Genomic DNA, 9603 nt, shown 5'->3' on the forward strand with positions numbered 1-9603 from the left:
GATACACCTCAGAGCGGTCTGTCATTCCTGTCCTTAACCTACTCCTCTTTCCCTCAGTGGAGGGCTTGAAAGACCTGCTGGTGGGGCCTGGAGTGGAGCTGCTCCTGACGCCCCGAGAGTCGGCCCTGCCCTTGGAACCGGACAGCGGTGGTAACACGAGTCCTGGGGTTACTGCCAGTGAGTGCCAGGGCAGGGGACCAACGCAGTATGTGGGAGGAGCTGAAAAGACTGTGGGGAGGGGCAGTGCCAGGGGTGGAGCGGGTCAGGGCCCTGGGAAACTGAGCTTAGCCCATCCTTTTCCACCTCTCAACAGATGGGGAGGCCAGAACCTTCAATGGTTCCATTGAACTCTGCAGAGCCGACTCCGACTCCAGCCAGAAGGTGGGTCCTTGAGATTCCAGGATGCAGCTGGAGGTTGGGCAGGGGATAGCAGACCAGTGGGTGCTCGGCGCAGAGTTCTCAGGGGCAGGCACCAGGGACTTGGGGGTCTGCTGACTCCCTACCCTTGCCCATTTCTGCAGGATCGAAATGGAAACCAGCTGAGATCCCCCCAAGAGGTGAGGCGGGAACTTGATAGCACAGGAGCCTGTTGGGGGGGCGGTATTCTCAGCCTGAAAAACCCCAATTTGGAGTGGTGTGGGGGACAGCGTGTGGACTTCGGAGCGTCTCGAGATCCTGTTGTCCCCACACCCACTCTTGTTCAACTTCTGGGCAGTTCTCCCGTCCTGAAGCTTGGACACTGTTCCCACCCTCTCCTCTGTCCTCAGGAGGCGTTACAGCGGGTGGTCAATCTCTATGGACTTCTGCATGGCCTGCAGGTCAGTAGGCGAGGACTGGCGAGCCTGGCCGAGACCGTGGAATGAGCACAGTCGAGCACAGTCGTCCTAACAGGGCTGGAGGCTGAGGGCCAGGGGTCCGGGAACCAGGTTGTCTGACATACCCTTCTGTCCCTGTCCTACCCCAGGCGGCTGTGGCCCAGCAGGACACTCTGATGGAAGCCCGGTTCCCCGAGGGCCCTGAGCGGCGGGATAAGCTGGCCAGAGCCAACTCTCGGGATGGGGAGGCTGGCAGGGCGGCGGCCGCCCCCGTGGCCCCGGACAAGCAAGCCACCGAGCTGGCGCTGCTGCAGCGGCAACACACGCTGCTGCAGGAGGAGCTGCGGCGCTGCCGGCGGCTGGGCGAGGAGCGGGCCACCGAGGCGGGCAGCCTGGAGGCGCGGCTCCGCGAGAGCGAGCAGGCCCGCGCGCTGCTGGAGCGCGAGGCTGAGGAGGCCCGCAGGCAGCTGGCCGCCCTGGGCCAGACCGAGCCGCTCCCTGCCGAGGCGCCCTGGGCGCGCCGGCCTCTGGATCCGCGCAGGCGCAGCCTCCCCGCTGGTGACGCCCTGTACTTGAGCTTCACGCCCCCCCAGGTAGGGCTGCCTAGAGTGGTAACCCAGCCTCAGGTGACAGAGGGCCCCCCACAATGAAATCAAGCAGCAGCCTGGAAGAATACTAAGAATTTGGTTGGAGCTGGGTGCGTGGGGTGGCCACAGGCCTGTTGTCTCGGCCTCCAGAGTCTGAGGCAGGAGGATCCCAAGTTTGAAGCCAGCCTCAGAACTTAGGGAGACCCTGCCTCAAATTTTTAAAAAATGGATCTCAGTGACAGAGTGCCTCTGGCTTCAATCCCCAGTACTGTCAAAAAAAAAAAAAAAGATTGGTTAGAAAACAAAGAAGTTTCCCCAGGTACAGGGATGGGTGCTGAAGGAAAATGACCTGGATGGCCACAAGAAAAGTGATCAGTTGGTGGGGAGTCTACCCCAGGGAGTCACTGTTGAGAAGGAGTGGGTTTTGGACACCCCACCCCCGGGAGGCAGAGCCTGCAGTCCTCACACTGTCCAGCCCGCTGTAGTTTCTGCCCGCTTTCCGCAGCCCAGCCGGGGACATGACCGCCTGGATCTGCCCGTGACTGTTCGCTCTGTCCACCGACCCTTTGAGGACCGTGAGAGGCCGGAGCTGGGTAGCCCAGAAGAGCGGCTGCAAGACAGCAGTGACCCTGACACTGGCAGTGAGGAGGAAGGCAGCAGCCGTCTGTCCCCACCCCACAGTCCACGAGGTGAGACCCTGGTGGCATCTGCAGTGGAGGTGAGCTGCAGCTCTTGGGCTGTGGCTTCCAGGTGGGTGCTAACTGACCACCCAGGTCCTGGAATCAAACCCAGGGGCACTGAACTACTGAGCCACCCTTTTTATTTTTTATCTTAAGATAGGATCTCACTAAGTTGCTGAGGCTGGTTTTGAACTTGCAGCCCTCTTGCCTTAGGCTCCCAAACCTCTGAGATTATAGGAATGTGCCAGCAAGCCAGGCCACAGTAACTCTCGAGAGGGACAGATATTTTGCCTAATAAGGAGTGGTTGGTGACTCCCAACTTTTTCAAAAAGAAATAGATTTTTATTAATTTTTTGCAGTGTGGGGAATCAAACCCAGGACCCTCGTGTGAGCTAGGCAAGTGCTCTACCACTGAGCCATACTCCCAGCCCATGAAAATAGAGCTTCAAAGTAATAAACAATTACTGAGTGGTTGGGCACAGTGGTGTGTGCCTGTAATCCCAGCAGCTCGGGAGGCTGAGGCAGGAGGATTGCAAGTTCAAAGCCAGCCTCAGCAATTTAGCAAGGCCCTAAGCAACACAGAAAGAACCTGTCTCGAAATAAAATACAGAAAAGGGCTGGAGACGTGCCCCTGACTTCAATCCCTGGTAACACTCACACACACCCAAAAGTAAATTGATTTCAGAGATCTCCGAGTTCTAAAAGTTGGTTCAGGAAATACAAAAATAACTAGCTAGATTATAATTTCATATTATAATTCTAAGTGTTTTGTATTTTATTGATCAAATTGTATATCTGTGTATTTAGGAAGTATACCAAGTATCTAGGTGGGGACATGCTGCTGATGGTTTTCTCCTGTCCCAAGGAGTCATCCTCCCTAGCACTCAGAGTCCCCCAGCCCTCAGGTGGGAAGGCTTTAGTGTAGGGGACAGTTCCTCATGGGAGACTCAGCTCACTCACTGTTTTACCCTGTCCTCTGCAGACTTCACTCGAATGCAGGACATCCCGGAGGAGATAGAGAGCCGCGATGGGGAGCCTGTGGCTTCAGAGAGCTAAGGGGTTCCCTCTCTCTGTGCTGCACCCCACTGAAGAACATTACTGAGGAGGGCAAACCTTGGTGACTCCAATCTGCTAATGATGAGGGAACGTTTGAAAGAACTGCTGATCATCCTTGCCAGCTCTTGGAATCCTTGGATACCTGGGGCCATTTAGCAAGCCAGGGGGTTTAGGCCATGGTATCCCCTTGGTGGCATCCAAAAGCTACACCACAGATGCCAATTTTTCATGCCTTCTTCCCTCTACTTTAGGAAAATTTATTTATTTATTGTTTATTAGTTATGGGGGGAGAGGGGCGATTTAAAGGACCAGGGACATGGGAACCAAGCCATAGGGATCAGGGGGCCTTGTCCTTTAACACTACTGGGGTGTGTTCAGGGTTAGCCATGAGCTGACAGGTTCTGGCCCTGACATCCTTCCCCAGCAACACACATCTTCAACAAGAGGCTACAACCACAGGACCCTACTGCCCCTTTAAGGAAGGCTGTGGGCAGGGCCACACCCCTCTCCCTGCTCCCCTCCACCTCTTACTACTGCTCTCTCCATCCTCCAGGAAATCCAGGGAGAGAGGACCTGGCTTCCTAGAGTTGGTGGCATAGAAGTTAGGGCAGCCATAATGGTTTATTGGGGGTGAGGGAAAAAACCCACAGGGACCAGAATGTTTTACTCTTCTTTTCTTTTCTTTTTTGTACCAAAGCCAACTGCACGTGTTTTATACTTTTAAGAGAAGATTGTAGGCAGTAGAGATCGTAGCCTTCTATTTCCAACTCTGAACTTGAGGGAAGAATGGGGAGAGTGACCTCTCCCTTCGTCTAGAGTAATGGAGCTCCTATCTGACCCTCTTTATCAGCCATTTGGAAGAAGTTCTAGGGTGGGTTGGGGAAGCTGTATGAATCCTGACTTCATCTCCCACCTCAGTAACCATAACCTGAAACCTCAGCGTGAATTTGGGGGGTTTTTCAGTGGACTCCCCCAGTGCCCACCAGCTCCAACCATTTTTCTGCCAATATGATTGTTAAAAAAAAAAAAGAAAAAGATCAAGCAGGGAAAATTAAAGACTGAAAACCCATGAAGTGCTGTCTTCTAATATCTGCTAGTTCTGAGGGTGATGGTGAGAGAGCAAGCAGGAGTGACCCAGATTCCCCTCTGGGTCTCGTGGTCTCACCAGAAGGGCCCTCTGCCTCACTGCAGAGAAGGGGCACTAATGAATGAAGCCATGCAGATCTTTAAAATGAACAATTATTCTGGACATGGTGGCACATGCCTGTAATCTCAGCTACTCAGGAGGCTAAGGCAGGAGGATTGCCTGGTCAGGGCCAGCCGGGTAACTGAGTGAGACCCTGTCTCCAAAAATTCAGAAAAAGGGCTAGCCCAGCACAGTGGATCATGTGTGTAATCCCAGCAGTTCAGGAGGCTGAGGCAGGAGGATCACAAGTTTGAGGCAGTTTCAGCAACTTAGCAAGGCCCTAACCAACTTAGTGAGACCCTGTTCCAAAATTAAAAATAAAAAGGGCTGGGGATGTGGCTCAGTGGTTAAGCACCCCTGGGTTCAATCCGCAGTACCAAAAAAAAAAAAAAAAAGGCACTCAGGTTCCAGCAGCTGTTGGGGATACCAATATTACAAAGCTTACTTTCATCTTATTTGTATGCTGTGCTAGAAGTCCTGTCTGCCTCTTGCCCCTTTTAGCCCGGTTCTTGTAACCTCCCCAGTGTCACTCATTTCATATCCAACTCCCCTCCTGCTCTGGTTTGTCCCCAGTGTCAGCCTTCACCCGAGCTCCTCGTCTGCTCTTTGCCTCTGGTTTTGGTTCTTGTTTTCACCTCATTTCACTTCTCATTTCTAGTTGACACCCTTTACTTGGGCCAGGGGTGGAGAGCATGGGGCTGTGTCCGTGCTGGTTGTGCACACTGCTGGAGCCTGCGGGGTGAGATGAGAAGAAGGGGGCTCAAAAGCCCGCCTAGGAAGACTTGAGGTTGCATGGAGACACTAACCCGCATCTGGATCTTCCAAGGGGCTTTATCTCATCCATTATTGGAATCCTAGGAGGTAGAAAAAGTCCTCATTTTATAGGCTGGGTGCAAAAAAGTCACCAAGCCAGGAAAAAGCCAGTCCTAGTTCCAGCCCTTCACTTCTCTGCCTGAGAATGTCAGAGCTTCAAGTTTCAAACAGACCCAGGCCTCAGCAGCTCCTTGTCTTCTGCCCCAAAATGTGGTGCCAAAACATTTCTCTGATGCTGATCCCCGACAGCTAGAGCCTCCCAGCTTTCATCATCCTGACCCTTGTCACCTCTTTAATTCCACTTTTGAAAACTCCGATTGGACCTCTATCCCTCCTGCTGCTTTTTTTATTTTTTTTATTTTTTTTGGTGGTGGTGGTGGATGGTTGGTTCTGGTGACTGAACCCAAGGGTGCCTTACCACTGAATTGTATCCCCAGTTGTTTTTTTGAGACTGTCCCGAGACTTGGGATTCTCCTGCCTCAACTCCCACACTGCAGGGGTTCTAGGCATGCCCCACCGGGCAGGCATCCTGCTGCAGTTTCCAAGTCAAGCCTTCCATTGCGCCTTCCACTCCCAGAGGAGATCCAAGCCTGCCGCGTCCCACCCTGCCCAGGCTTCCCCCTCCACTGCCCTTCCTCTCTCCCACTCTCCTCCAAAGGCAAGTCTATGTGCATTAACTCGTCACTGACTTGGACCTTTGTAAATTTTGTCAATATTTACCTCCGGTTCCCATAAAGCCAAGATGCCCCCAGAGGAGCCAATATCCGCAGGCTGCTGGAGGTGGGAAGAGGGATACTTAGGTAGGGGAGCATTTTCCATCTTCCTGAATTGGCTGGGAACTGACCTGGAGTTTTGGAACCAGTTTAAACATTATCAAAAAGAGGAAATTAAACATCAGTGGGCTAATTAAATCTCTTTCCCATTGCTTAATATGCTGTGAATTGGGTGGCCTCTTCTCAGCAACTGAATGGTACAGGGCAGGGAAAGGAGCCTGGAGGCACATGGTCTCCCCTTCAGAGAGGGTGCTGGTGTCCTGGGTTACAAGGTGTGCCAGAGAGCGGACAGTGGAGGGCAATGGAAGTGGAACCTCCAGCCCAGCCTCCCTCTGCCTCTTACCTTCTTTCCAAGGACTCTCCCCCTAAAACTCCCTTCTAATAGCTAACCATCATTAAAAACGGGAGGCCAGGGGTGGTGGTTCATGCCTGTAATCCCAGTGATTTAGGAGGCTAAGTCAGGAAGATTATGAGTTCAAAGCCAGCACTGACAAAAAGCAAGGTGCTAAGCAACTCAGTGAGACTCTGTCTCTAAGTACAAAATGGAAGTAGGGATGTGGCTCAGTGGTTGAGTGCCCCTGAGTTCAATCCCTGGTACCCAACAAACAAAAGGGAGTGTGTAATGGCACACACCTATGATCCAAGCAGTTTGGGAGGTGGGAGGCTGAAGCAGAACGATTGCAAGTTCAAAGCCAGCCTCAGCAATTTAGAGAGGCGCTAAGTAACTCAGCAAGGCCCTGTCTCTAAGTTAAATATAAAGGAGGGCTGGGGGATACAGCTCAGTTGGTAGGGTGCTTGCTTTGCATGCACAAGGCCCTGGGTTCAATTCCAAGCAACATTCACACAAACAAAAAAGGCTGGGGATGGGGCTCAGTAGTTAAGTGTCCCTGCTTTCAATCCCTGGTACCAAAAATAAACCAAGTCGAGCCCTCTGTCCTAGAGACCCATCTTTGAGAGGGGTTTACTGCGAGACTTTCCTTATAACCCATGGCATGTAAAACCACTTCCAAAAAGACCAGCTGCCCTTTATTTCCTCCTTTCCCTTCGTCCCCATTTTACATGGGATGTGAGAATAATAGCAAAAACACTACATTTCTTGCATCGTTGAACCCTCAACAATCCATTTTACAGATTAGAAAACTAAGGCACAAAGCGGTAAGTAACTTGTCTGAGGTAAAGGTGAAAATCAGGTGCTCTAGCTATGTTGAATTGGAGCTATGCATTCAGGGTAGGGAGTTAGACTCGCACCATTTTCCACTTCTTTAGCCCTACCGTTCGCCTTCTTTCCCTCCACTCCTTTCTGCATCTTTCACCTCTGTCTGCCCCATACGTGTCTTTGACTTGCTGTTATCACTTTTTTTCTGAGGGGGGTACTACTGGGGACTGAACTTGGGGGCACTCAACCACTGAGCCATATTCCCAGCCCTTTTTTGCATTTCGTTTAGAGACAGGGTCACTGAGTAAACTTCTCAGGGCCTTGCTAAATTGCTGAGGCTGGCTTGGAATTCATAGTCCTCGGGCCTCAGCCTCCTGAGCCACTGGGATTATAGGCACCAGTGATAACCTTCCAAATCCTAATTCAAGGAGAGACACAGCACCAGGGATTTACACACGGGTCTGGCAGGTGCAAGGGATTCTGGCAAGACCCCACAGCTGGCATCACAGGGAGCTGCAGGGGAGCTACAGCTCTTGAGGCTGAGTCTTCTGGCATCAAGTTTCTGTGGTACCCCTAAATTGGTAAGTGGCCAGGGGAAGAGGGCACTGTAAGTGCTGGTACCAAATAAGGAAAAGAAATAACCCATTTAGGTCTGGGGCTGGGGCTCTGTGGTAGAGTGCTTGCCTAGCGTGAGTGAGGCCCTGGGTTCAATTCTCAGCACCACATATAAATAAAATAAAGGTCCACTGACAACTAAAAAAATATATATATATATACAAAAAGAAATAGTCTGTTTAGAGGTGAGGGTGGGGAGGACGGACAGAGGGAGATGGGCACTGACCTCTGATCCATGAGCCTAGACCCCTACGGGGAAAATGTCCTGAGAATTCTTGCACTGTCCTGGAGGCGGAGCAAGGATGAAGGGTCAAGACACCTGTAGGTGACAGAGGTTTATTCTCGGTTCCTCCTCTTTCCCACCTCTGTGAGCCATTGCCCCAGCCCTTCTCCCCTGGCCCCAGGCCCTGGCCTCCCCCATTCCACCACACCCAGAGTTGGTGATCAAAGGTCAGACTTTCCCAGAGGACACTGCAGCCTGGCCCAGGGCAGCTTAGAATGTGTGGATCCTGCACCTGCTGTACCCTTCACCCAGGTGTCCCTTTGTCCCCGTTCATGAGCATGGCAGAAGGACCACTCTCCTGGGGCGTACTGGCTGCCCATTGCCTGCCTACCTCCTTTAGGGCCACGTGTTCCTCCCAGCTTGGGCCCTGGGGCCACAGCCTTGAGCGCAAGTCCCTGAAGGTGTCTGCTAGGGCCTGCCGCGGCTCCCTGCGCAGGAGACAGTAGAGCACGGGGTTGAGGCAGCTGTTGCTGTGTGCCAGGCACGTGGTGACGGGGAAGACGTAGGTGTGGATGGTGTAGAAAGTGCTGTTCCAGGGCGCCAGGTCAAACTTCACCAGGACACCCCAGAGAGTGACCACATGGTTGGGGAACCAGCAGAGGAAGAAGGAGGCCACCAGGATACGGACAGAGCGGGCCACAACTCTGCTGTCCTGCCGCCGCCTCTGCCGCCGCCGCAGGAAGGCCAGCAGCAGCAGGTAGCTGGTGGTGATGACGCCCAAGGGCACCACGAAAGCCAGGACCACCCTCTGCAACTGGTAGGCCCCCAGCCAGTACCTGCTGGGGAAGCGCAGCAGGCAGAGGCGCACACCCCACACCTCGCCCTCAGACCCAAAGATGGCTGTGGGCACTGTCACCAGAGCCGCCGCCAGCCACACTCCCAGGGTGGCCGCACGGGCCCAGAAGAGTGAGAGGTGAGTGCCTGGCCCCGCAGCCATGGCCACCACCCAGTATCGGGCGACACTCAGTGCTGTGATGAGGAAGATGCTGGCGTAGATGTTGAGGACAGTGGCCGTCAGGACCACTTTGCAAAGGGCACTTCCAAAGGGCCAGTGGAAGTCCAGTGCTGACTCTGCCGCCCAGAAGGGGAGAGTGAGGGCCAGCCCCAAGTCCGCCAGAGCCAGGTTGAAGACGAAAGTGTCGGAAGGTGGGCCAGGGGCTCTCCGCGCGCAGCTGCCCAGCACCCACAGCACAGCCGAATTGCCCAGCAAGCCGATGGCCCCTACCATCCCGTAGGCCAAAGCAACAGTGACCCTGAGGGCGAGGAACTGCACGGGCATCCCAGCATCCTCGGCACTCAGCGCGCTGCCTCCAGAGGCGTTGACCCAGAAGAACGTGGGTAGAGGGGAGGAGGTGTTGGGTGTGGGCATCGCAGGGCATCGGAGGTTGGTGGTGCTGAATAAAGAGCCAGCAAGTGCCTGCCAGGCTGGCAGGGGCCACTGAGGCGCTCAGCAGGAGGCTCAGGGTGTGAGTGCTTCTCTGCAGCCTATAGCCGCCAGCCAGGAGCCGCAGCCCACACCCACACCTCAGAGGGAGGGGTGTGAGGAGAGCTGCCTGCTCCCTGTTGGGCCAGTCCAGTGGTGGGTGGGGCATACCAAGAGGGACCTGAAACCTGGGTGTGTGGGGGGGGGGAGGGAGAG

General features: G+C 53.9%; 2 protein-coding genes across 17 annotated transcripts in view; one reads left to right on the forward strand and one right to left on the reverse strand.

The window, feature by feature from the left end:
• Positions 1-4198, forward strand: part of Arhgef2 (Rho/Rac guanine nucleotide exchange factor 2) — a 55964-nt gene extending 51766 nt beyond the window's left edge. For 10 of the 11 annotated variants that reach the window (XM_015502741.2, XM_015502743.2, XM_015502742.2 and 7 more), the window contains 7 exons: positions 58-177; positions 314-381; positions 522-557; positions 768-818; positions 965-1408; positions 1908-2091; positions 3065-4198. In XM_015502741.2, the coding sequence (XP_015358227.1) occupies positions 58-177; positions 314-381; positions 522-557; positions 768-818; positions 965-1408; positions 1908-2091; positions 3065-3138 (977 nt within the window). In that variant the 3' untranslated portion in view covers positions 3139-4198. Of the gene's footprint in view, positions 1-57; positions 178-313; positions 382-521; positions 558-715; positions 819-964; positions 1409-1907; positions 2092-3064 lie in introns of those variants that run through there. The other variant, XR_001505385.2, reaches the window with a different exon arrangement.
• A 1579-nt stretch (positions 4199-5777) lies between these two features.
• Positions 5778-9603, reverse strand: part of Rxfp4 (relaxin family peptide/INSL5 receptor 4) — a 25193-nt gene continuing 21367 nt past the window's right edge. For 4 of the 6 annotated variants that reach the window (XR_007351855.1, XR_007351859.1, XR_007351856.1 and 1 more), the window contains exons 3-4: positions 7908-8000; positions 5778-5981 (exon numbers count right to left, since the gene is read on the reverse strand). Coding sequence is in view for 1 of the 6 variants with exons in the window: in XM_015502747.2 (XP_015358233.1) it covers positions 8209-9333 (1125 nt within the window). In the remaining 5 variants the exon portion in view is untranslated. Of the gene's footprint in view, positions 5982-7907; positions 9581-9603 lie in introns of those variants that run through there. The other 2 variants (XM_015502747.2, XR_007351857.1) reach the window with 2 other exon arrangements.

Source organism: Marmota marmota, unplaced genomic scaffold, assembly GCF_001458135.2.
Source record: "Marmota marmota marmota unplaced genomic scaffold, marMar, whole genome shotgun sequence".
NCBI classification, from domain to species: Eukaryota; Metazoa; Chordata; class Mammalia; order Rodentia; family Sciuridae; genus Marmota; species Marmota marmota.